We start from the raw sequence: 27,971 nt of genomic DNA, 5'->3' as shown, positions 1-27,971 counted from the left end.
CTGCTGAAAGAATGGACTTTTTTCCTATTTGTACTATTCAGTTTTGCTCAACCACTTTATTGTTTCACGTTTCCATCTTCATTTATCTTCTTTTTCTCTCCCTCTAATTTTCATTCGTTTGCGTTCAAAAATTTCGTCTCGGTGTCCCTAAAACCTCAAGTGTGAAGTATCGGAAATAAGATTACTCGGGTTATTTCGTGCAGCGCATTAGGTACATAGTTTCATTACAGCGCATCAATTAAAACTTCGCAAGTCATTAACTCGCGGAGATTTACCCTCGTAGAGTAACGACCCTCCTTCTCTATTTAGTCCTATCGATTTACGCTTTTCTCTTTTCTTTTCGATCTCATCATCATTTATCTTATATGACTTTCTCTCCCTCTCTCTCTCTCTCTTTCTTTCTTTTTATAAAACTGCTTGGTATACCTAGTTTATCTTCGTATCATATTTTATCTTATTTTTTGTAATTGTATTACTTTTGTATTTGAATTACCTTCCTTTTTATTTCTATTGCGGCTTCTCATGTCCGTTACTTTATAACACTACTCGGCATATTTTATTTTTATATCATATTTTATTTTGTGTTTCTTATATTTATAATATTTTTATTGTATTACTTCAGTTATTTTGTGTATCCTTGTTTGTCACTTTTTTTTTTGCTTTCATGTCCTTAGAGGACTTGCCCTAGGATAATAATAAATACTTCTCTCTCTCTCTTTCTCTCTCTCTCTCTCTCTCTCTCTCTCCCCTCACATATGTTATATCTTACATTTCTTGTCTTTCTCGAATCTCTTTTGCTTTCTTGAGGCTTTAAAGCTCGGGGCTTGTGATCTTCTTGTTCCAAAACTTGTTCCACGCGACGCCTCTTATCCGGAACTTGTCGCAGGCATTCCCACCTGAGGGAAAGGTAGTGACAACTTCCTGCAAACAGTGATTACAAAGGCAGAACTGACAAACATTCGTAGCAAGGAGGGAAGAAGGGTGAGATTGCCATCTATTTCGCAACATTATCTGACTGCTACTTTTCGCGCGCGTTTTCACCTCTATTGTTTGGATTGTTCATGGCTTGTCATTAACTTTAACCGCCATTACAATTTTATGAAGCGTATTCCGCGCTATTACGTTACACACGCTGCATCACTTGACACGTAAAAGTGATAAGATTTAATTGAAACGTCGAGCGAAAAAAAGGAGAGTGCATAAAGTATAACCTGCATAAAGATGATTAATTATGTCTGACATTATGAGTGTCATTTAAACAACGTTTGTACACGTGAAAAAGTGGAATTAAATTCAGCGTAGATAAAATATAATTCTGGTAGAAGATTTATTCGTCTACAGTGAAGACAGTAATCCAAGTTTAAACGTAACAATGAAAAATAAAATACTTTATATTATATACACATATAATATTACGAATAATTAGAGAACAAAGAAAGTCATGTCGATATTATGCAAGAAATTACATTGTTAATCTAATTTTTATTTAAAAAAGTCTCTGATTACTTTTCATTATTAAAATAGACAAAAGAACTTTATACATTTTTCTTGTAAAATGTATTTTTAAAAAGTGCATATGTATTATAAAGGTAATGTGATGAAATAACATAAACACAATTTTTTTTAAACTGCAATAAGTAATTATCAACTTTATTTGCAAATATATAAACCAATATATGAGAGAGCTGCCGAATGCGTACTAGTCGCCTAAATCGTACCTCATCAATATTTTACATTATTAATTAATATAGGCAATATTTAGTAACAATAATATAAAGTATATGAGAAATTAGTAATATAGACAAAAATATAATAGCCTACGCCTTGTTTTATGAACGTTAACTGTGTTTTAAAAAATCAGGTACATCTGATATTAATTTTTAATCAACTTATGTAGTTGATAACAAAGCGATCATCTAATTTTATTATAAATTTTTGTATTTTTATAAAAGAAGATTTATTGTAGAATATTTTACATTCACTGTATATACATATTTGCATTGTAAAGATTAAATCGATATTTTTACAAAATCCATCAAATTTTTTAAATTGTACCATCAAAAGATAAGACTGATAATTAATAATAATAAAACTAATAATTGATATCAATATAAATGTCAAGTGCAAAAATATATTTAAGCCAATTTTATTGTGGTGTCATTTGTTTTTCCATTATTGTTATTAATAATTATAAAATATTTCTTCAAAAAATTATTAAAATTAGGTATTGATTGATCATTAGATATTAGTTATAATGATTTCTTTTATTAATCTTATACTTTTACTTGTATTCATTCATAAATTCAATACTTTCAAAGGAAATACGACAAAAAATACCTATAAGTACGATTTAGGTGACCGGTTGCCCAAATTATACCTTTTGCAGCATGTTACAAAAAGGCTTATAACAAATTAATTTGTTATTAATGGAAAGTTAAACATGTAATAATAAGCGTCCAAAACCTCAAGCTACAATTTCTAATGTTTATTTGCATACAAAACAATGCCAAATGGAAAATATAATAAAAAATAGGTTAAGTTGTATGCATTCGGCAACTTTCCCCCAAAATAATATTATTTGCAAGACTGAATTTTTGATATAAGAGAAGTCTATAAATCTACTTTTATATTAAGTGAACGGACCGACCGAATTTCAGGGATGTTAACCGTTAATTTCAAAAACGTCTCGGAGCTTCTTTCGGTCACGACTCTCTACGAGCACCAAGTTATTTGAGCGTGCTTGACCATAATTCATCGCAGGTGTCGACTCGCTGAGCAAGCAATTCGTGTGGCTCTACGAATTTACGTTAATTTCCACGAGGCGGACCACGTGCGCCGACAGGAGTTCCGAAAGGGGTAAGTAGAAACGACCGGTTAAAGTCAGACAAGCGTGCGTATGCGCCATTCCTGCAACGAGTTTACTGTGCTCTCAGTCGTAAGATTAAAGGTACGCTTGTGCTAGACGAAACATATGTCGTTACGAATTCGCTACAAATTCGATTACGGTTTTAATATTCACATCTTTAGATTATTTTCGAGATTAATATTAACTAAACTTGTCACTTACTCCGTTTTATGAGTGTCGATTAACTGTAGCGCGTCAAACTCCTAGGATTTACATGGAATAACATTTATTAACCGAACAGAATATCGTAGCATTTTGAAGTGCTGAAAATATGAGATTACAATTTCCTTGCTAAATTTCTCTTAAGGAATATGAGATTATAATTTTCCTGCTAAATCTCTCTAGAGAATATGTTAGAAGATTCACTCTTTGCGCGAGTCGGTATGCGATTTGAATTTATGTATTCGCGTGCAAATAAACGTCAGTAAGGTTTTGATGCGATGTGGCGTATTACTCAACGCGAGGTGAGTTCAAAGGGAAAACGCGGAGACGACGTAGGTCTCCCTTCGGGCGATACCAGAAAACTTTTCCGGGTGCCAAGCATTAGAGTTATTTACCGCGGGAAGCTCCATTTTCGGCGGCTACTCGCCACGGCGCAAAATGCGAAGGCAACGCGATACTTATATACAGAGAGAGCCATAAAGGCCGCCATAAATTACACCCTTGATAAAAGTAGCCATATTTAATGCCGGCCACCCGCGGGGTACACCTGAATACGAATTCATTCGTCCTGACAGTGATAGCGTACATTTTATCCGCACAATACGACGCGAGTTCAAGAATCGCGCGCACTTTTCGGCTCAGAATTGCGGTATATGTGTGTTCCGGGCATCTCGCTTCTTATTCTCCATGAAATCCAGTGGGATCAATTCCTGGGTAAGCGTGACATTAGGACAGTCGTGGAATATAAAAATTATCACAAGTTAATCCTTTTCAATTTTATTTATCGTACTTTCAATATTAAAAGATTCTTCCACGATTAATGCGAAGTTCGTCGTTCGTAAACAAACTTGACTTATTTACCGTTATAGAGTCAAATGAATAATATATATATGATTGCTAATTGCAATAATGTATTTTTATAATTTATATGAATTTAATCCTCGGTTACTTTCTTTCGTAATCAGCTCTGCGATCAGTACTGACGTGTTTTTTTTTTATATAATAATTAAAAGCGTGTTTAGATAAATAAAAAAACGTATGATTTACATTTAAATTATCATTTTCCTAATTAACAATAGAAATTTTGATATAATATGACTGCAAAATTTAAACAAAAATGCAATAAAATGATTATGCGTAATAAAATGATGAAACTTTGCTTTTTTTTTTGCTGCGTTACATTCTGCCGCTGTAAAGTGATATTATTTCGCTATTTGTATACGCATGATGAATATATATACAATATGGATTTTTAATGAGTCACTATGCGTCTAAAAGAGACAAAAAATGGTGAGGGCATTGTTTAAGACAACAAAGTAATTCTGAATAATAATGCTTTTGTGTTTCGTGTAAAAAAAATGGCCAGATTTTTATATAAAAGCAATGCAATAAACGAATGTGGAACTTTGAACAGACAGGCTTTTTGATGAGAATGTGCGGCAGTGCTCGTCTAAACCGTTTTAAATCGCCAAAAAAGCTGTTATTGAAAACTGCCTCGTGTACAATATCGTGTGTCCCTGTTTCTCTTGCTTAAACTGGTTTTTTTTTTTCGAGTATACTCGTATTACTGTTGAAACTAGTACACAAGATCAATATATAAAGGGAAGCATGGACAAATACATATACAATTATGTAATTTGCTATATTAGGTCAAAATGAAGAATCTGGCACATATACTATATATTAAATTGATATTATCAAATTATACTTAATTAGAATTATTTTTAATTATTTCTATAGGTTAGATCAAGTTATACTTGATTTGAGTCACTTTTAATTATTTCTATAGGTCGCCACTGCTTCTACTTAATATATTGTTAATTTAACTAAAACAATGGAGTTGAACAATTTAACTCAAGGAAATGTATTAAAAAGTGCGGTCAAGATGTGCCCTCAATTCTGGCAATGAAATTAAAGGTTAAAATGAAGGATCTTATTCAGCTAAATACACAAATATATATTTACATTTTTTATTTTTATTTTTTAAAGGGTATACATTTACATATATATAATATTACATACATTGTGTACATATATTGCATATGGAATTACGTTTATTTTGAGAAAGTGTCAGTTCAGTCATTTATTAATTATTGTGTCGAGTACGATTGATGGACAACGTGAGCATTACTGAATCTTCATTTGGAATAATGCAACCATGGCTGTGGCTATATGCAAGATACCATATGACGGTCATAATGTGACTGCAGCATCCAACAATGCGCGCGCCAGATTCGCAGTCACAATAATACGTCAAGATGGCTTCTCAACCTGTCTTGGAACTGTCCGCAAGGATAAACTGATAATGATCGACTCCACTTCGATATCTGTATTTCATTAATCTATATCGTCTATCCTTATTTGTTTACTCTCTGTCTTGTTCTATCGAGGCAAGGAGATAGATGGAAGCGCTTTAGCTCGTGAATCGAGTTTTAGACAGGATTGATCTATGTATAATGATAGTGTAGTTGTGCCGCACATAATAAACCATTTTAAATTTAGGATCTTTGGAATCCTATAACGTTGGAACGGAAAATCGATGCAAAATAAAAATATATATTTGTGTATTCAGCTCAACGAGATCTTTCATTTAATATCTATTTTAACTCTTATTTTACTGCCAGAATTGGTAGCACATTCCCCATACCCATTTGACCGCACTTTTTAATTTAAATTTAGTTTATTATTTACTAAATGTGCGTTAATATGGGCATTGTTTACTTTAAAACTACTCTAGGGATGGATTGATTTACATTTTGACACACATATATATAAAAATAATAAAATATTATTTTCAATTCAAGGAATTGAGTTACTATTTTTATTATCGTTTTTAAATATTTAATAGTGTACTATTTATTATTATGTGTATTTGTAGAAAAATAAATTTATTATATATATTTCTTTTATTAGTTCTATCAGTTCTTAATGGCGAGAATGGTGTTCCTGTTCACTTTTTTCATATTATATTGTTGGAGAAGCGAGAGTTCCGCATCTAGATCGAGAAGGCAAATATTGTCTTCGCCGCCAATCATCTTCCCGTTTGGAGGAATATTCAAGGTATTTTTAAGCACTTCTTATCTTTACAAAGTATCACTTTTCCTCCAGTACACGCTGTAATATCACGCGCTTCATCGTGTTTTTAATTTTATCATGTGATGTTCCTTGCTTGGAGATTATAATCCTTGATTAGCTTGAGAACTAATTTCTGAAGTATTCTTTGCTTTGCGCGTGTATTTGAAAATTTTCTGTGTCTGTATATTTCTCTCAAGAAACGCGTTAACTAATTACTATTCTCGCGGTAATATTTCACCGAAGAATGTAATAGCGAGTTTTCTTCATAAAGATACGGATTCTATCCCGCGGCAAATAGCTTCCATCTGATGAACCACTGACGGCTCTTATCCCTGAACGTTGTAGATTTCTGTAATCATTTCTCAATTTGGATATTATTGAAATAAAGTTTTGTTTCTCAAAGAAACGCTCTTTAAACAGTAAAACTTTAGTTCCAACGCGCTATTAGTTTTATGTGATTACACGTGCTGTCTTGTCATTTTAGCATCAATCATTAAATAAAAACGCAACATTTCGCGCACGTGCACGCGTGCAAACACAATATCTAATTAACATTTAATTAAACGCACGTAATTAATTATTTACACCCTTTACTTGAAGCTACAGTTTGTAGCTTATAATTTGTAAAGTCAGGGGAACAAAAATGTTGCATATACTGAGATATCTAATTATAAAATATTTTATACTTGCATGTTTTAATTTTTATAAGTAATAAAAAATAGTGAAAAAATTGAGAGAGAGAGAACAGATTTTATTTTGTACGTTAATATATTCATAATACTTCTTTAACTTTTTGTATACACGTTAAACAAAAATTGCTCTCTCATACATTGATCTAATCTTCTCTATAAATTTAATCTAGCCAGCTTAATTAACACAGTAAGATCAAAATCAGTTCGAACGCAAAGTAACGAAGTGCATTAAATTTTCTTTAAATATAGTTTAACAGTAACAGTGCTGTTAGTACCTTCGGCAGCACGAAAAGCGGGGGAACAAATTTAAATAGTGAGAATGTCCCGGCGTTCGCCACAGGACGATTGATAATTAACTGCAGTTTTATCTGCGGTCCACTCTTAAATCCTCTAATTAAATCGGAAAACTGCTGTGCAGCTTTCTCTGTTAGACGATTCGATGTCGTGATGAGTTTTGTTTGTCTTCGTTTTCGCTGTCTCTACGAGATATTCTTAATTATTAGTACTATCTCTCTCTCTCTCTCTCTCTCTCTCTCTCTCTCTCTCTCTCTCTCTCTGTCTCTCTCTCTCCCACCCTTCCTTTAAAGGAAAGAAAACTTAGAAGAAATTAAACTAAAACTTAATGGAGTATCTGATTGGTGTAAATAAGTGATTTTCAAATTGTCTGAAGAAATAATCAGAAATGAGAGTTAGTTCTTAGTATTAGTTCTTCCTCTTCACTTTTCCATTTCAAGTTTTGTTACGTGAATATAGAAAGAGAATCGTTATTTCAAAGATTAAAGATGATTCTTATTTTAAACCTAGAAAATAATATACCTATGAATTATAATGCTTATAAATTTTGTAAATAACACTTGCAATTAACAAAATTTTCTTAATTGTAATCGAAATACTTATTTGAAAATTATTGGAAATGAACGCTGTACGTGCCTTGATGAGATTTTATAATTTTTAAGCTTGAAAACATAATCTATTTGAAATCTATATTATTATTACCATCGCAATTATTACTTTTTTATGTTCATTTATTTTTTGTCTTAACATCTTCGAGACATATTCTCGTCTTTCGTAAATATATTTCTGTTACCGTGCAATATGCAATAAGAATAATGTGCATGCCAGTAGAACGTAATTGAAAATTGAGTTATTATAAATTGGCGATGTGTCAAAATCGTATCACTTATTCTAACGCGTTGCGAAAATATCGTACAATAATATTAAAAATAAAATGCAACTTTTTCAGAAAAGAATTTGGCAGCACGAATGATTGCGCAGTTGGACCTTTTTTATCATTTTGTGAAAACAGGAAATAAAAAATAGAACGAAAATGCACGAGGGACGAATTCGATGTATGCGATCAATGCGCTTGAAAGGGTGTTGAAACATGGCACGCTAGCATATATACACACGAGGATGAAGCAAATCAACGTCGTTATAACATAGAAACAGTCGATTGTTCTCTTTCGAAAGTCGAGAAGGCCCTTTAGGAGCATCCAAGGAGCAGCGCACGGCAATTGTAAATATTTGAATGTTTGCCTTTTAAAACGCTGGCGGCCAAAGAGGAAAGCGAATTGGGTGCGTTCGGGTCACCGCACGTGCAAACTCGTGGAGGAAATTATGTCGAGGTTTGATTGTGATTCGTGACGAGGAGACGAAGGAGGCAGGAAAGCGGAGCTCTTTCTTCTTGAAGTATTGCTTCCTGCAGTAATTTCTTACTTCTTGCGCAAAATGCATCGTTAATAAAGCGCTGAATACATATTTCGCGAATGCCTTCGTTATTGCATGTTTGATATAATGCTATTGGATGGATCATATAATGTCTGTTAAATACCACGAGGAAAGCTCGCCGAAGGTTTTTGTGCAGCCAGTTGAATAAGGGAAGAGACTCGTGTGCGTTTCTTCTGAAGATCGGTAGCTCCGCCGCTTTAACAAATGTACGATATCTGTAACACAGGTAAATTCTCAGGTAAACATTTGGAATTACAAAGCTCGGATACTACGATCGGGAGAGCCTTCGGGATTCCTAATGTAAATACGTTCCGAAAATGCGATAGCAGAGAAAACAAGACGCCGCGAGCACAGCGGGCTTCACATCCTTCTGCAGAGCAGATATTTGGAATGGGATATCGATCTCTCGTCTTGATTCCAATAAGGACGATCGGCCCTTCCCTCGTGGGACGACGTTGAATTCAGATTCCGTCGATGCATCCGCCGGATCGTTGCATAACGGAAATGTTACGCGATTTACAGCAATTCGACGAAAAGCGAGGCTGGTTAAAACACAAAAAAAATCGCGTAAGAAATAAATAGGAAAAAAAATGAAAAAAATTCGTGCAAAGTGCAAAGTTAAGATTTAAATTAGTGCTTCTGAGAACGAAAAGAAGCTAATACAAACTTATAATATTTCGAGACGCGCCTGTTCAATTCTAAAATCCATGTAGTTTCCAGAAATTTATGTCTTGTGCAAAAAGCTATGAAGAAAGAAAATTTGTACCGTTTTTTACGTAATACTTGGCTTTATCGTACTCTACTATTACTTCAACGACTACTTTTTTAATGTTACTTTTAAATGTTACTTTATACGTTTGAAACATTTTTACATCGTGTGCTAAGTTTTTTCTGAATTTTTACGAATAAAATGCTTCTCTCACCTTGTTGAACAAAGCGAACAAGAGAAAAAGGCAAAAACGATTGCTATATTCATGTATTTGATGTATTTGAACAAGCTTCGAGTGAAGATCTTATAATTATATAGTATGAAATATAAGCATTTTTGTGGAATACAATGAATATTTTACTTAGCGTTATTAAATTACCCATTTAAATTATGCATTTGTGTATCGCGCTCGTATTTTCGTAACACGTCTCATGTCTGAAGGGAACGTAAAGAGATAATGTAAATAAATTGGCAACCCATCTTGGCGACGTCGGTTCGCTCTTGCATAAAGAATACGAAGCATCTAAGCAAAGTAGAAGCGTCACGCGTCATAAAAACTAATGTAGGAGGAAGGACAGGTTTATGGCAGGTTGCCAAAGAGTTGTAAGTGCCTTCTCCGTCATCTGCAGGTTGCGAAAATAGCGTAAGGATAGGGATCTTATCCACGGATAAAGCCGCAATTAAACTACTGTAGTTGACGAAACTTGGTGCATGTAAACAGCAAGATCCTCTCAATATTTTACGTGGGTGAATCTTGGTACACCAAGTTTCAAGCGTACACTTCTCATTGTCTATCCGTATCTCGATATCTCGCGATACTTTTGCCTCCTCTTTCGCATTTCTCGTTTTAGGATCGCTCATCAATCTCTTCTCGATCATGCTGTGGCCGGCTGCGCATTTTCGCGTTAGACGCCCGATGTTATCGAGGCATTGATGCCCCTCGCCATATCTTTGCTTGTGCCAAACCGAACGCGAGTTTCTTCTTCCATTTCGCGGATGATTTACGATCGGGTCGTTTAATTTCTAAAATGAATTCGCGAGTTCTACCCGTCTACTCCTATCAATTCTATTCTTTACGACCAGATATGAGGTATTAGCATATGAACTTTTATGTGCCTATTGCGAGATGGCATCAGACGACTCTATTCAGCATCCATGATCCTCCGAGTTGCGGCGGAACTTCATTCTCTTCCTCTTCCAGTCTTCCATTCTCGCTTGCGTGCTGACTCGAGAAAATCACAAAATTAATTCCCGTCCGTTTTTCGTTCCCCGTATCTTTGGTCTATACTTTTCCGGATGAGCGAGTAAACTGCCCCTCGCCATGTATCCGTTCGCGGCCTGTACCTTTTATTCTCTGACCGAGTAGAAAGCGACGCTTTTATCTCGATCGCTTGAGAAAGAGATAAATCCTTTATTTTCGATGATAAAAAAAGAGAAATGTTTCCTGCGCGAGAAAGAAAGACAGAGAAGGAAGGAGTACCGTGATTTAAACCGTGATCGTGAAATCTTTCGAATTCTTTTAGAAATGTGCAAACGCCGTCCGTTCTATTTCGATATTATTTTGGAATTTTGCAGCGTATTTTGTGAGAAATTTTCGAGGAAAGTTGCCACTCGCTGCATTTCACACTGTCCCTTCGATTTTATTATAATTTTTGTTTTTGAACACATTCATATTTCTTTTATATAAGAAAATGTATCCTATTTCCATTGTAACTTCTGATCTCCATCCACATTCAGATATTTAAATATATATTAAGAATTGTAAGCGGCTGAGTTAATAACGTCTTAATAAATACTCAAATATGTTTGTTTGCTTGTATCTGTGATAAGCTCATCGTGGGATTTACAGTACCCATAGAGCTCTCAGGCAGAATTGTGGTTTACGCGCAGAACTTTCAGTTCCAATACTCTCTGCCACCGAACGCGACATTTTTCACGGAGTTCTTCACATCGTCGTCACGACGACGACGTAAAAGCGTTAGTTGGAACGAAAGGATGACTGTCTACCGGCTTCTGGAGAACGAGTTCGAAAGGTAAAAATTATTTCACCATTGGACGTTCGTGTACGATGCATCGAACGACGTGACAGCATGAAAATTTACCTCGTTATTTACATATGGATATACGCGTCCCAAGTTACATACGGAATTTCTGCAGATATTTGAAGAGATAATTAACAGATAGCACAGACCGTTTGCTGGGCAGAATTATTTGTAAAGACAGAAAATATATATATTTTTCAATGTCTTTCACACATGGAAAGAACAATTTTGTTGAAATATTTAAAAATTTAACTGAATATTAATCTGAAAATAGTTTTGTTTCCAATAAAATTATTTATTTTCAGATTTATATCCAATTGAATTTTTATAAATATATTTCTTATAAATTTAAATAATTAGATAGAAAATCTCAAGCATGATAAACAATACTGCAAAAAATTTGCACATTCTAGCAACTAGTTTGAGCGTTTTAAATAATTATTTTAATGGTTATTAACAGAATTATTTTTAAAATTGTATTTGCCTAAATTTTAAATACTTTAACAAAATTGTCTTTTTTGTGCATGTAAAGAGTCTAATTAATATTAACTGTATATCAAAGTATATGCGTAAATAACAACCGTAGATAATTAATAACATTTTGTTTTATTAAACTATAATAATTAAACAATGTTGCTGCTATTATATGTATATATATAGATATTTGTTTCATCTTTCATTAATTAATTCATAATTCGTAGAAGAGGAATCGATGGAAAAGGATGCATGAAAAAGAACATATGCGAAGCAGCAACGACTCTTTTAGAGGACGAAGGACTTGTGGGGGAATTGTTGCACCTTTTGCTTACGTAAGAATATTCAAATTTTAATTCTCTTTCGGATTTAAGTATTGCTAAGCTTCTTGAAAAAAATCAAAAGATTTTTATTTTAGGCCTCGAAAAAGCGATACACCTTCGGACTCCGAGTATTTACAGGCATTAGAATTCGGGCGAGAATATTATGATTGTTCACGGATCTACAAATCGTGTCTTCCTGGTCAAGGAATTCTAGAACAAATCTCAAAAATAATATAACGTAGCACAAAGTCATCTTTACAAATTAACTAAATTTAATAAAAAAAAAACTGTATTATGAAATAACCCAGAAAACATTATATTTTAATACAAGAATTTATTAAATTTAATGTAAGCCGAAAACAAATTAAAGAAATGAATACATCTTCTATCTTAATTCTTAGTGGATATTCAATGTAATTTGTATATGTATTAAACGTAAAATTGGTTGGCAGTCTAATTTTTATTAAGGATCGAAAATTGTGTTGTTTTCAGTAATTGCTGTATTAGCCGTATTAATTAAATAACTGATGCTAAGAGCAAAATATAACGTTCTATATAAACAAGAATTTATGCACGTGTACGATTCTTATTACCTACCTAAATATTTTTCAGTAAATCATGCAGGGATACACATGTGGTAATTTCTATTGCTTTACTGTTTAGCCGCTAGGCGGCTATAATGTTATATATAAAAGCGACATTTAGTTTAATAATTATAAATAAATATCAGAAGAGTATTTAAATTCAAATAGGCGTGTAGCAGTCAATATTAAGACATTATTATTAAGACGTTATTATCAAGATTATTTAACAACCTCAAAGATTTAAATTGATTTGAAGATAAAAGTCTTTCAGTATTTCCCAATAACAATCATGTTCAGTAACGGCAGTATATAAGGACGAGGCACAGAGTAAGTTTCTAAATAGTCCGATACTGTTCAGAGAACGATCTATGCTTTAGGACGGTGCGTTTTTCGCAGTCGCAGGGAACTTATCAAGATTAGGGAATGGATTAAAAAAAAAAATAAAAAAAGGAAGACATCTTTCGGCAACCTTGATGTCATCTCAGGATCGCTCGAAGCGAGAGTAAAACGAAAGATGTTTATCTTGATAGTTTTCAGATAAAGCTTGGGCTATTATTACTCTGATACAGTAACGTTGACTATTTATTTTGCAAAAAAAAAATAATGTTAAATTTTCAATTTCGATGAGTCAAAATAAACTATTAACAAATCTTATTACATTGATTTTAATTTTGTTAGTTTGGAGTGCATTTCTCTTATGAGTTATGCGACTTGATTTATTTACGACTAAAATAGTTTAGATTAATTTTTTTTAGAGAAAAGAAAGGGTTTTGTTTACGTTGTAATTTTTTTAAGCTTAAATTTGCCACTATTATTAACTCGTATTGCAAAATTTCTTAATATTTTTTCATCGAAGATAGCTATAAATATGTGCATTGTAAATGTATTTAATAAATTTCTATTATCCGATTAAAGACTAAAAGTTCTTTCCATGCGATTTTTTATCCTTTATAAAGATGAAGTGTAGAATACACTTTCAGCTAGTTGGTCATGCATTATGCTCATAAAAAAGAAAAAGGATTATATCGATTCAAAAAATCCACACAGAAAGTTGTTGCGTTTAGTTATTCTTTAAATTAAGCGCAATCGTCGCATTTCTCTAATTTAACGTTAATCACGTTTCTACTAATTGGTACGAAATGGTTGAAGATAAAGAAGATAGTCAAGACGAGATCGATTCAAGAAAGTGTCATTGGGTCTGTAAAAACAACCGTAAAATCGATCGGCCCTTAAGTTTCCGATGCAATTACTTTGAACAGTAAAGGATAAAAATAATAATTCTTAATGATTTCTTGGATTTAATGCTTGGATTTAATGCTACAAGCAGTAAAGGAAATTCTATCTTTTAGAAAGAAGAATTTTATTTTTTAAAAGAAGAAATATTTAGTGAGCTTTTCATTTTCCTCTTTTCTGTCTCGGCCTTTCTGATATAATCGCTGAAGTAATCGTATATTCATCAAGGATACTTGAAACGATATTGAAATAGAGATTTCAATGAAAAAAGTAATGAAAGCAACGAGCTAAGCGGATAATTTGTCACTCGAAGAGCAAACATTGCGTAATGAGTAGTTAAGTAAGTATCACTGTATTCACGGAAATGCTGGTAATTGATCGATGCTTTCGGGACGCATAAAAGCGTGGCGTACTCGTCGGTACTTGGAACGGGAATTACTTTCGCAGTTACGCTCGGTCGGAATTAAGCGACCAGTATATCTCGTAGAATTAACGCTAACCGCGCTCCTCATAATTGGCAACGAAACAGCCGAAACGAGAGTGAGTGAGAGAGAGAGAGAGAGAGAGAGAGAGGAAGAGAACGCGGAAGTTGAAAACGGTAGGAAGGGGGAAACCCCCGCGGAGATGAGGCTCCTGGCTCACGTTGCACGAACGATCATAGTGGTTGTTCGAGCTAAACGTTGGCGGATTCTGGCGTAAAGCGTGTCACGTCGGAGACTCTCTCTCTCTTTCTCTCTCTCTCTCTCCCCCTCCCTCCCCCCCTCCCCATCTCTCTCCCCCTCCTTTCTCTGTCTTTCTCTCTCTTTCTCTCTCTTTCTCCCTCTTTCTCCCTCTCTGCCTCTTCGCAAAACTCGAAACGGATTTCACGATAACTTTGTCCTCCTAAGTAACCTTTGGCCCTGGTCCCACGTTTCTCTTCTCGACAACGACAATTATGCGCCCGCGGCTTTGGTGCAGTATCTACTTCATTCTCCTCGCAATAGCGGGACCTACGCATTCCGGAAGACCAGTCAGAGCTTTGGCCTTCCCTAAAGGCAGTACCTTTTTCGTAAGTGTCATATGAGATTCCTATTACGTGCGTTGAAGGCAAGAGGAAGTGTTGTCCTTTATTATTGAATACATAGAAATGTTTTAATTATTCGGCCCCGCCATTTTTGTTACGATTTTTTATTCTCTGATTAAAAGTATCGTCCGATTATATATCTTTTGAATTTATCGCGAAATAATTATTAAAGAAATAAAAAAAGGTTTTTTATTTTCTAAGTTATGATAATTTAGTTATTTTTTGCGTAATTTTTATGTGAAGATCAAGTAAGTAGGGTTTATTTGTTTTTCAAATAAATATAAACGAATCAATACAGTTTGTAGGATGGATTTTCTAAATAAATTATATGTAAGATATAATTGAATGGTCTTATAGAAAATTAAATTACAGAGAATTCGCTAAAATACAAATAATCGTTTATCGTAAAAAGGCGACGTTACATTGATGTTACAGCAACGCAAACTATCTGAAACCAGTTTTACATCGTAAAACGCTTGGTACGAAAAAAGTTAACAAACGTTAAATTGACGATTCATCAAATTTTGACGGCGAGAACACGATCGATTTAGCAATTTTCCATGTTATGGCAACTTCAGAGCAAACTGTAGCGCAAAAAAATTATGAGCGAAACGCCGTCAAAATTGTGATGGACGTTATCTGTCTTGAGAAGAGTCGAACATTTTTAAATAGTTAAAACGTGATAAATATCGAAGCGCTCCGCATATAGAACAGCGATCTACCATTTATATGTCGCGGCCGTTCAAGTGTAAGCGACTTAATAACATGTAAATGCCCCGATTACATTTAAACATTAGAGCAGTAGCTAAAGGATTAAAGGCTAAACACAGACGCGCACACGTCGGTACAGATAGGCGAAGATCGCAATATCTGTGAGAACACAGAGCATTCCGTAAATGATTGTTCTGCTTTGGCCTTCTACGCTAAATTGAAATTCTGCCATGTGTAGAACGGATGTTTCTACGCGTTCGAAACGCGTGCTGAGTTTTTGCCCGAAAATATCACTCCCGTTAAATATATATTGCGCGAATATTGCCAGTGAATTTTATCGCGAAGAATGCCATCGGGAATATTTTGCATCCTTGACGCGCGGCGAAATCTGGGCGACAGATATACGTACCATTCTCGATTAATTACATTCTCATTACGCGAGAATGCACCGTCCGTGAGAAATTCGTGGAATTTTTTTTTTACACGGATTCCGTCGCGCATCCAGTAATTCGTCCCGGCTATTTCGGTTTTTCTATCATTTTGGAATCGTTCTCTCGCCGTGAACCGGTCGTGATACTCCAATATTCAAATACCGAAAAAGGCTGCCCATGCTCTTTTTTCGTCTTTCGCGAAACAGCTGTGCGCGCGATACGGCATGTTATGAAAACACCCTTCGTAATTTATACGATTTGCATCCAGATTCGTCGAACGCGTAACGTAGATATATATCTTATCTTTCCGAAGCTGTATGCCTGCTACATGACGCCTCTGAGACTAAAGTTGCGCATTGAACCTCGTGATATAGGTTTATTTTTGACAGCCGTAGATATAAGCAGTAGTTTTCAAACTTCTCGCGCCGATGTGCTTTCTGCTGTGTATACCCAGATGAATTCGAAGTATTGAAAGTTGAGATGGCCGCGAAATTTATTTCTTGTTAATATGAAAAGAAGAGGGGAATGTTTCTCGAAACATGCGTTGCGTTAATAAAAAGAAGAAACTTGCAATAGTGAGTTATGAGACCTTTGTTCAACTATAAAAAATATATAAAATTACATAAATAATATATGTAAAAATTGCATAATTTATAGTAGAAGTAACATATAAAATTATTTTTACAAAAATTAGTACTTTTATCTCTAATTATGCAAATATGTCTGTATATCAGACGGAAAATTACAATAACAACAATATATTGTATACGGAAAGAATTTTCTCTTAAAATTTACCCTGAAAGTATGATAGTCGTGGGGCAACATTGTATTTCGAAGTAAAGTAACTGTAACGAGTTACTTCTAAAAATCGATAAATAGTAACAGTTACTTGTTACTTTTTTTACTCGATACCGAGTAACTGTAACTTGTTATTTTTAAAAAGTAACTTTCTATTCCCTGAGAGATGGATATAGGTGGGTAATAAATACCATACATAGCTAAATAAATAATGTAGATAGATGAATAGATCATATCGACAAGTGGATAAATAAGTATTTCGCCAGTACGTTCTTCGAATAAAGTGTGCTGTCCCTGGCGGAATAATTTCTCTGCTATTTATATACTATTTTCCTGTAGCCATTTGTGGAAAAAATTGAGAGTAATAACAGAGAAGTTTGTCCGTAAACCCATATTAGCAGAAAAATTAACGAGGAACTACAGACAAAATTACAAAGAAAATGCGGACAAATTTTAAACAACATTGTATAAGAGAAATTAGAAGAGATATTTTTCTGCATTTTCTTTGCAAGACCAATCTGCAGAGAAACTGAGAAGAAACTAAAGACAAATTTTCACAGTAAATAATAAAGAATTGGCAAAGAAATTGTAGAGTAATTTGAAAAGAAATTTCCTTGCATTTTCTACGTGAAATATATTTTGAGAGAAATTGAATACAGATTGAAACAAAATTACAACAAGAAGGCGGACAAATTTTAAACAACATTGTAGAGAAATTAGAAAAGATATTTTTCTGCATTGTCTTTACAAGACCAATTTGTAAAGAAACTGAGAAGAAATTAAAGACAAATTTTCACAGTAAATAACAAAGAATTGGCAAAGAAACTGTAGAGTAATTTGAAGAGAAATTTCCTTTTGTTGCATTATGAAAATGCAAGGAAATTATTCCGCCAGGGACACTTTATTCGAAAGACGCACTGGCAAATATACTTATTTATCCACTTGTCGATATGATCTATTCACCTATCTACATTATTTATTTAGCTATTTATTATCTACCTACATTATTTATCTACGTTATTTATCGACATGCCGATGTTATCTGTCCACCATCCGATGTTATATATTTATCTATATCTACAAATAAACTTTAAATATTAATAGGGTTCGAAATTAAAAATAATAATAGAGTATACGGGCGATGAGAGCGTTAATACAGCGTGGGAATTGGTGCGCAATTTATATAATAGTTAAATAATATTCACATAATATATTAATAATCTACAATCACTGTTGATACAAACTTCTTTCGACATTTCGGTTTACTTCAAACCATCATCAGCAAAATTGTGGATAATTTTCATCGATGTCTTAACAATATAGTCCGCATGTTGAAAATTAAATTCTATGTGAGACTGAGGATGAGCATACCCCTATGTCTGGTTGGGAGTTGCCAAATTAATCTCTTCGCTGTTTAGCCAAGTGACTAATTAAAGAGTACAATGAGATATTAGTTGTATTGTTATTAATTCTATGTATACTTGTTTTACTCATTCTCCGTCTTTATAGATCACAATCAGTTATTCCAAACGTAGCAAGTCAAATTATAAAAGAACGATTATAAGACGTAAAAATTTTATTTTACATTAAGTATAAAATCGTTTTACATTAAATATAAAATTGTTACATGTGCTATCCAAGTGAAAATCAGACAAGCAATGACAAAATTTTATTCTGAGAGCCATGTCCATATAGAACAGTAAATAATTATAAGTCAGACTATTATAATATTTATAATGTCCATCTTTAGAAACAAACAATAATCAGCTAAAGGCGAATATTGGCATAATGCCACTATTTGAATTTCTCTAAGATGCTCACATAAGAGTTGTGCAAAAGCTCCGTGTCTGATTGTAAATTCAAAATATTGGTTTGCAATTGAATATTCAACATTTCAGAGATGAGCCTTTTACTCAATTATCTTTTTATATCTAAGATTTTTATATTCTCCCATTCAAATTCATGGCTGTGTTCCAAACTATGTTGTGTGATGACAGATTTACAAGAAATAAATTGCGCACCAATTCCTGCGCTGTATTAACGCTCTCATTATCGCATACCCGTACACTCTATTATGATTTTTACCTTTCTACGTTATTTATTTAGCTATTTATGATCTACCTATATCATATATCTCCTCATCTGTGTTATCTGTTCATTTTTCCACATTTTTGGCATCTTTTTCGCATCTTTTCCACGTTTTTTCACATTTCTTCTACATGTGCACAATAAATACGGAAAAGTTGCATTAAACATGTTGTTATATTCAAAACGTGTGGTAGCATTTCGCGTTAATTACCGCCCGAGTTATCACTGAAGAGTGAATGTCACAGTGAGACAAATATTGTACTTACTAGAAACTCCATTATAACTCTTTTAATTATTTTCAAATATCGTTATTTTTACTATTACTTTTATCGTCGTTACTACGATATTAGTTTTTAAATATGAGTATAAAATGTATTATTACTAATAACAAGAACTAATAGCAAAAATTGAAGTCTATCGGAAAAGATATTAAAAATGTAAAAAAAAAGGCGTCAAATATTTATATTTTGCAAAAAAGACCAAAGACAATGTCATAAAAAAAGAAGTGAAATTCAAATAATATTTCAAGTATCTTTATTAAAAAAGTCCCATAGAATACAATTCTCCAAGTAGCATCTTGAAGACATCCTTTGAACATCCTTTAAGACTGTGTCATATGAGATAATTTTTCACGATTGTAATACACTATACAAAGTACGGATGATATTTCAAATGTATTAAGTATAACAACACATCAAAATGAGAAAACGAAATGCAATAAATAGCGTAATAACAGGCGCAGAAATTGAAAAGAGATTTTTACATCGATAATAAGTAGAAAATTGTAGAGATAAAAAATCGAAATGAACAAGATCTCCGAGAGCAGCATACTTGATGCGCTCATATTGTTTATAATCGTAATTTAAAATAAGAATTGCGCTAAGACATTTTTAATGTTTGTGTTATATGGAATGTAATGAATTGTGATATTGTGTGTGAATGTGTGTCCAGCGATATTAACTAAGACTGAGCATGTATTTGTATTTTTATTTAAAACACAGTTTTTACAATACAAGCGTATTTTGTATTTCATATTTCAGCGGAGCATATGAAAGTATTACGTATTAAAATCGAAAGATTGAAAGTTTTATGTGCTTTGTAATTCAAATAATAAGATTGATTGTCAATCTCTCTCTCTCTCTCTCTCTCTCTCTCTCTCTTAGTATTTTTTAAATATAAAATACAATTTTTTTAAAAATACTGTTTTTTTAATAAAAGTATTTCAAATACATTATATGTCTGGCCCAGATATTAACAAAAGTATGAATTAAGCCTATCTCAGGCTGAGTGGAATATAGGATATGTAAAATAGATGGAAATCAATACATTCGTAAAAAAAAAAGCATTACTCGCAATTTCGAATAGCAAAGAGATGTATGTACACACGTCAATGGCAAATGGGCAAATGGATCTACCACTCGAGCGAATCGTAAAAAGCCATAAGAATCAATGTTGTATAACATCTTCGTATCATCCCCTTGCTGGTGCATAGGCGGCACTGTTTATGCAGCCTCCGGCGCGCCGTTGCAACGCAAGAGAGGGTGAATTTATGCGCCATTCGTACACGAGACCGGCTCTAATGTAAACTGATCGGAGCTGCCCGTATTTTCGCTTTAAAAGGCACGAAGTCGCGGATGGCGGGCATATTTTGAAACACGATGTAGCGCGAAGCATTAATACAGGATGAAGCTATACGCTTCGCGACGTAAGTACGTACACCAGGTGCCACAAATGCTTTAACACACGGAGTTGCATCAATTTTTGGTATATCCGGAGTGTCGTGTTAGGACCGATGTGTCATAGCTGGTTAGTTATTCGGAGAAAACAGCATTATTGCGAAGCAGCTAGATCTGGTAATCCGACGACTTTATGCTTAACATTATCTTTAATGTAAATTAAAAAAGAGATAAGTCATAATGCTTTTTTATGAAATTAATCAAAAGGTAATTTCGAATTCAAATAAAATTTAATTCGATGCTTATTTAATTTAAGGTTAATTTTAAATTTAAATTAGTTTTAATTTAATGCTTATATTTGTACATTATGTATAAATTACAAAGTTATATCGGAATCAATAATTCTCAAATTGTATAAATTATAAAGTTATATCGGGATCAATAATTGCCGATAATTTTTTCAAGAAACAAAATTGAGACATATGCAATTCGCATAAGTTTTTAATTACAAATTACATAATTAAATTTTTAATTACAAATTACAAATATTACAAATTATTAATCTCTAAGATTGCATCAATTTATTAAAATAATATATGTTGCACTTATATTTACGTTAATTTACTGATTTAAAATATTCTGTTTAAAACATTTTTATTCCTAAAAATAGGCACATTATGCTTTTATATCGGTAAAATCTTCTAAAAAAAAAACAGCGGATATATCTCTGAAATCTTAGCATTTAAGCTAGCTTGTGTGGTAGAAGAATTATGCAACTCGTAATTATCCAGTGCACTTACATACAACGAAGTATACCGCAGTATCGATGTGATACGCGCCGTGTTTACCGCATGTACATTATCCAACATACAGGACGAGAACAGAGCTTAGAATCAATATGCATGAATCAACGTTGTCTCGTTATATCCCGTCTACATACATCACTGTACATAGGAACATACATATTTAACAGATTATTTTAATCGACGCTTCGTTATACGTAAATATTACGATTAATTATTTTGGAATAGTGCTTTAAGAAAGAAATATTTGTATGAAACGATCACTATTATAAGAAAATTGCTGAAATTCATTAACTTAAATTTATCTGATTATAATAATTAGTTTAGATTTATTTAAAAAAATATATACATATATTTTTTAATAAGTCTGTATCAAAGTTTATTGTGAAAAAACATAAATTTATTTATATTTTGAACGCATATGCTTACGAACTGATTCGATATAATTGAAATGCAGATTTATACAGTTATTTTTATGCATCAACATTCCATGCTTCCTGCAACCACTGAAAGATTTATCTTTGAAAATTCCGACGAACAAAGGAACGCGCAAAATTACGTTCTATCGAGCTTTTTATCTGCCTCCCCACAAGCGTTTTGCACTACGTTTTGAACGCAGCCGGAAAATTATGCAGCATGCAACGATCCAGTGCACATACATACTTCGTCTCAGCGGTCTGCGCATAAATCCGATTGCCTTATCGTATTTTCGGCTGCTAAGAAACAGGGCGGCTACAACGCGGTAAGGTGGCGGGACACTGACAAACGGCTTGCCAGATCCAGACGACACCATCCTTCTGTCGCATTTACACTGAGAGCGATACCTACGCGATTCGCACGGTTAATAGGCATTGCGGAACCGGCAGGTTTCTGCCTCGCCATTCTATCCGTGGCGGTTTCTTGCAAAAAAGAAAACATCAGAAATCGAGTATTGCAATTTAGACGCGAGATGAACGCATTAGTAAATAATCGAGCATTAGGTACAAACAATTGCAGTCAGACAAATGCATAAGATTAAGTTTGTTGTCTGTATATTTTAAATATTTCTTTTTAATTTATTAGTTTCAATTGTGTGTATATGTTTTGCGTAATTAAATACATTTATTAAAGCACTAATTCTAATTGTAAGTATTCAACGTCATTAATCTTCCGCCTGCAATCTTTTTTGCCCAGCTTAAGTTTTTGTTTTCGGTTTTCAAATAAAATTCAAGGTTACTCTTTTCAACATCTCTATTATATTACCAAATAGTTTTTTAACTTAAATGTTAAAATCTTTATTTAATAAAAATTGAAATTTTAGCAAAATGAGGGTGAGAAAAAGTAGAATTTCGCTGGTGTCAAAAAAGATTTAGATTGCAGACAGAGGGTTTAAAAAAACAAGATAACAACTTTTCAAATATTTCAAATCAAACGACATCTACAAATGTGTGCAAATTACTGTCCGAGAACTTTGTTTATATGAAAGATCGACGAGTGGCGCGGAAGATTCTGGCAATATTGCTCGCCCGGATAATGAGGGAATAACTCGTGAAAATCGCGGCATGGAGACGCAGTTTTACTATAAGTTGCCTCGGTAGTCTAATGGCTTAGGATGCTCGTACGGAATACAAGAGATCCGGGTTCGACTTCCGGCCGAGGTAATATTTTTCACAATAAATTTATTTACAGTTTTTTCAGCACAGTAACATCTTGCTAATATGATGCTTGATTGTGCATCAAAATTATTTAAGAATTGTTTGCCAATTTAATTTAATTCGTGATATTATTCCAGTAGTTTAATTGCGTTTATAAGTCCGGAAAACTAATTCGGTGCGTAGTTTGAAGGACTACAAATATGTTATATATGAATTATATATATATATAATTCACATTGAATTATTTTAAGCATTAAAAAGATCTAGCTTCTACCAGTATAGGCTGTTGAATTTCTATTATTAATTGTGTTTTTCACATTGTACGATCTAAAAATAAGATTCTTATTGTTTACGATAAGTGTCTCGTTATTTATGGGCGAACATAAAGATCGAATCACAGAAAAGAAATCCTCGCAGCGAAGGGTGGAAAATAATACATTCTTACGTGGCACAAGAGAGTCACAGTAACGCTCGAATCTGTTTTCACGTAGATAACGGAATAATTCGCAACAGTAATTCGGATAAGACGAGAATCGCCCGATTCCGACTTCTACCACGGGGGAATTGAATGGCTAATCGGAAATTCATAAAGTTCCCTCATGAAGATTACGGCGATTTCATACACGTTCACGATCCTTTGATACGAACTTATGATTTCGGATTCCGAGAAAATTGTAGGCAAAATTTCAGGCGAGATCCCGCGCGACTTCGCATTCCTCCCTCCTCAATTTTATTTTCGAAGAAGGATTCTCTTTGCACGCGCGGAATGCAGAAGCTATCTAAAATTATTTTGCTCACGCTCACGTGTAATTGAACAGCTGAAATAACGAAATCAAAATCTAGATTGCGATTAGGAGTATTCAAATAGCTATGTCAACCCTCAAATGTTTTATCTATGGTATATCTATCTGGTTTTCTGTTTTCAATGCTTCTTCAATGCGTTTTTCATTACTTATATCCTTTTTATTAATAAAGATACATATAAACAGGGTGTCCGGTAAGTTTTGACAAAGCGCTTGTGTATAAATAGAACGAACTAAACTGAGTCAAAAAGTCCTTTACCATTTTGCAATTTTCGCAATAGTTAACAAAATGTTAATTATTAAAAATTGCCGAATATTGGTCTTCAATAATTTTTTCTCAAATACTATCAACTTTACAGAAAAACAGCGAGAGACAAAACTTGTTTATTTTCTTCTCATAAAGTTCTGCGAATTTTTTCAGAATCTTTTAATACCGTATTTCCTCATGTTGGTAAAAATAGTTGCCAATGAGAAAATGCAGTAGGTACTAAAAACGTTTAAAGTTAATTAAATAGTGTTTATTTGATTATTTCTTTTACCTATTTTTTATGTGTATTGTTGAATGCATCAAGCTATAGTAGACTGTCTTAATATATTCAGGATTTGATTTGTGTCTTTAGTGTAACGAGAATTTCACGTGAGCACTAAATTTGTTTGTTTGAAGTTAAATTAATTCTGAAATTAATGGTAAATAAATAATCTTTCAGTACCGCCTAAACTACAAGATAAACTCTTTACCTTACACGACGATCTTCGCGCAAGCGGCGGGCTTTAAGGTGGCATGGGAACTGCCGACCATCGGTGAGCTTCGGAAAGTCCGGTCTGTCCCAGATGTCCATAAATGCGCCGAACTCGTGTACGAAAGGTAATAAATATTGCAATAGTTGTGCTGCATAATGTAAAAACGGCAACGATCGCGAGGAGACTGGAAACACAGCGGCGGAATGTCGAGGAGTAAATGTAGAAGATGGCAAGGGGATGGTTTAGATTTGGGGCTGCTGGAACTAAAATGATGCGGGTGGATTTCTGGCTGGCTGACCGAAGTCTTCGCTATCACTAAGATCGAATAGCGAACGATGCTATATCGTCGGCACGCCAATTTCCACAATTTTTGGCCACAATTTCTTGACGGTTTTCAGTTTTTTTTTTAATTAAAATTGATTTATGCATGCAAATATATTTAACGCAACTCTTGAGAAATAAAGATAATTAAGATAATTAAGGATGTTGAAATAAGTGCAACTCCGCAACTATTTTCGATAATATTCTTAATTATCAGCAATAAGTTAATCTCCTATATAATTATAATTTTTTAATTATTTTGTTTTTATTTTTAAACGATTTTATGACAATTATTAAGCTTCTAGTTAATTCATTAAATTATTATTTTTTTTAAATATTAAGAAATAACGCAATGAAAAGATCTTGCCTTAATCTTATAAGAAACTTAAAAAGTAGTTTCTTTACAGGATCATCTAAGCTTATCTTATTTTGTCAAATGTTTCAGTCATGGTTTCGATGGCCGTTCTTGCTTACTGAAGAATATCTGCCAGGGCCTGCAATACGCGAGGCGGAAGGATGGTGTTATAGGAAAGATATTGAAACTACTCGCGGAGTGAGTACCGGAATATTAATACCAGTTACATACTAGTGTGTTAATCGCCGTTGCTTTCAGGTCGTATATTAATAATGGTACTTGGCACAAAGATCCGCTGTTCTGTGAGCATCATACCATGAATTGCCCTTTGCAATTAGTCGGGTTTAATAGTTTTATGGAGAGTCAGCACTAAAGTATCTTAGAGAGCAAGTTACCGAGTAATTACTTGTTTATTTGAAAAGAAACATATATCAAACGTACAGTACAATGTCTCTACGATTACATTAATAAAAGTAATAATTCTTATAAATTATAATTCTATGTGTATTATTAATTAATAAAGAAACCGGACTATTTTTCGACATGACAAAAAGATTAATTTATTAAAAATGTTGAAATGTTGCTAATAGTGACGTTATAAATAAATGTATAATATTAAAGAACAGAGCAATTGCTTGAAAATGAATAAAGTAAAAATATATTCAGGGTAATATGAGAAATGTCACGTTAACGTTTAAAAGTTAGCAATCTTTGTAGCAGATTCCATTTTTCATATTATATTAGAATAAGTACGGACGTCGTAAAAACGTTCGAGTATGTACCTCAGTACTTCACTCCCACGTGCGATTGTTCCTACAGTTATCACTAGATGACATTATGAGAAATGACAGCGGTTAATGAAACATTTGTCATGCAACAAAACCGCACGCAAATTATTCCGGGAAACCGAACACGGCAAGTAGTAAAATATGGTGGTAGGTTAACCGACTAAATGTAGTAAAAATATACATTTAATTAAAAGATCAGGAAGGAGAGTGGTCGGGTGAAGCGTACATTTAAAAAAATGAGGAATAGGATACTTCTGGGGGTTATGTATTGTACAACCCTCGGTGCTATTAATTTGTCTTCGTAATAGTTACCGCCAAAAAAAATATTTTTCGTTTTGTGTATTATTCCTTTTTTTCTCTTTTTTCTCTTGTATCATTTGTCTCTGCTTGTTATATTCTATGACAGAACGATTATAATTGCTATTCACGAGCCGCGTTGGTCCAGTTTCAAAAAGCATGAATTTGGATTATCGCACGACTATCTGGCAATTAAAAAAGTGTTCCACTTTGCGTCCACCATTCGTCAGCACTAACACGTATTATTCAAGAGTCATGCACAATCATCGTTGTTATAATTACTCTAATGAGCCAAACTCACAAACAGTACCTGACTCTTTGATGCGATAGAAATTTTATACTCATGCATGTAATAATAAGAATTTAGAAGAAAGGATTTTTTTCTTTTAATGAATCGGAAATTAATTACTTTTTAAGTTTATTTCTGCTGCCTATTTTATTATATTTATAAGTACGCTTTAAAGTAATTTTTAATTGATATCCTAATTTAATGTATGACTCCGATATTGCTTTATTAAAATTTTTGTTCCATATAATTACGCAAAAAAATGTTTCGTTTAAAGTACGTTCCTTTGTGTCGCATTGCTTTTATGAAATTGTGTGGTAACAAGGGGAAACTTCTCTGTAAATGCACATTTTTAATTGCGGTGCATTGTTGCCCCACGATAGGTCCCGTGACACGATCTATTTCATTATAAACGAATATGGTGTTGTAATAAGACCGCTTTATTAGCACGTAAATGAATTCGCGATGTAATTATTTCGAGTTTCGCTCGTGATAGGAAGCTGCAGTGAAATAAAAAGTCAAAGATGGGTCCGCCGGCGCAAGTTATAACGATCGATAATGTAAAATGTTAATTTCGTGTACCAGTGCTAATTTCGGGCTAGCTGGTACTTTTTATACAAGGAATTCTTCGCTTTACTTTTTCCTCATAATTATTTTTCGGCGAACGTTAACGAAGATAATCAGACGATACAGGTAATAGAGACATCAAGGTGGAGCGTTGAAACTTTTATTATAAATCAATCAAGTGCTTAAAGCATAATTGATACAATTCCTCTGGAAGTACTTAAAGCATAATTCATATAATTCCTTATAACTTGTGTCATATTTTTATTTATTCGCGTTTAAGAATCATGACAAATTTCTCAATCCAAATTCTTTTTCTCGCAACGGTAACTATGGAAACTTGCCAGAACCGCAGAGGTAACTCAAACAGGATTTCGAAAATATTCCTGCAAATGAAAAAAAAAGAGGGAGGAAAACTAGCTACTGAGAAAAACTACTACAAATAATGTTAACATTACGGAATGAGACGCTCGCGTGTTGAGATAAAATATCCATTGAGGATAGGGATGAGAAATTATCGATCGATGATTTAAGAATCGATGCTTTTTGTACAAATAATCGATTATTTTCCCGATGTTTTAAGAAATCGATTAATCCCTATATCAACAATCCGAGTGGACGCTATCGATTGAACGTATGTAGAACTTGATCGGTTCAGCTGTTATTGAGATCCAATAATCTCAAT

The 27,971-nt window shown here is 33.5% G+C and overlaps 2 protein-coding genes across 2 annotated transcripts; both read left to right on the top strand.

The window, feature by feature from the left end:
- Positions 1-5,995: 5,995 nt before the first annotated feature.
- LOC108724364 (uncharacterized) lies at positions 5,996-12,374 on the top strand. The gene is made up of 4 exons (XM_018450712.1): positions 5,996-6,127; positions 11,102-11,304; positions 12,015-12,122; positions 12,206-12,374. Exons 1-4 carry the CDS (start codon positions 5,996-5,998, stop codon positions 12,345-12,347), a joined length of 585 nt encoding a protein of 194 aa, XP_018306214.1. The 3' UTR covers positions 12,348-12,374.
- A 2,465-nt stretch (positions 12,375-14,839) lies between these two features.
- Positions 14,840-25,724, top strand: LOC108724342 (uncharacterized). The gene is made up of 4 exons (XM_018450680.1): positions 14,840-14,975; positions 24,642-24,799; positions 25,442-25,549; positions 25,610-25,724. Exons 1-4 carry the CDS (start codon positions 14,862-14,864, stop codon positions 25,722-25,724), a joined length of 495 nt encoding a protein of 164 aa, XP_018306182.1. The 5' UTR covers positions 14,840-14,861.
- Positions 25,725-27,971: the final 2,247 nt, after the last annotated feature.

The sequence above is a fragment of the Mycetomoellerius zeteki genome, unplaced genomic scaffold (genome assembly GCF_001594055.1).
Source record: "Mycetomoellerius zeteki isolate Tzet28-1 unplaced genomic scaffold, Tzet1.0 scaffold292, whole genome shotgun sequence".
NCBI classification, from domain to species: Eukaryota; Metazoa; Arthropoda; class Insecta; order Hymenoptera; family Formicidae; genus Mycetomoellerius; species Mycetomoellerius zeteki.
This window is presented reverse-complemented; position numbering and strand designations above follow the sequence as displayed.

Coding starts and splice junctions, on each gene's coding strand:
- LOC108724342 (XM_018450680.1), top strand. CDS start 14,862: ATGCGCCCGCGGCTTTGGTGCAGTATCTACTTCATTCTCCTCGCAATA. Junction 14,976..24,641: donor CTAAAGGCAGTACCTTTTTC/GTAAGTGTCATA, acceptor ATAATCTTTCAG/TACCGCCTAAACTACAAGAT. Junction 25,550..25,609: donor ATATTGAAACTACTCGCGGA/GTGAGTACCGGA, acceptor CGTTGCTTTCAG/GTCGTATATTAATAATGGTA.
- LOC108724364 (XM_018450712.1), top strand. CDS start 5,996: ATGGCGAGAATGGTGTTCCTGTTCACTTTTTTCATATTATATTGTTGG. Junction 6,128..11,101: donor CGTTTGGAGGAATATTCAAG/GTATTTTTAAGC, acceptor ATCTGTGATAAG/CTCATCGTGGGATTTACAGT. Junction 12,123..12,205: donor TTGTTGCACCTTTTGCTTAC/GTAAGAATATTC, acceptor TTTTTATTTTAG/GCCTCGAAAAAGCGATACAC.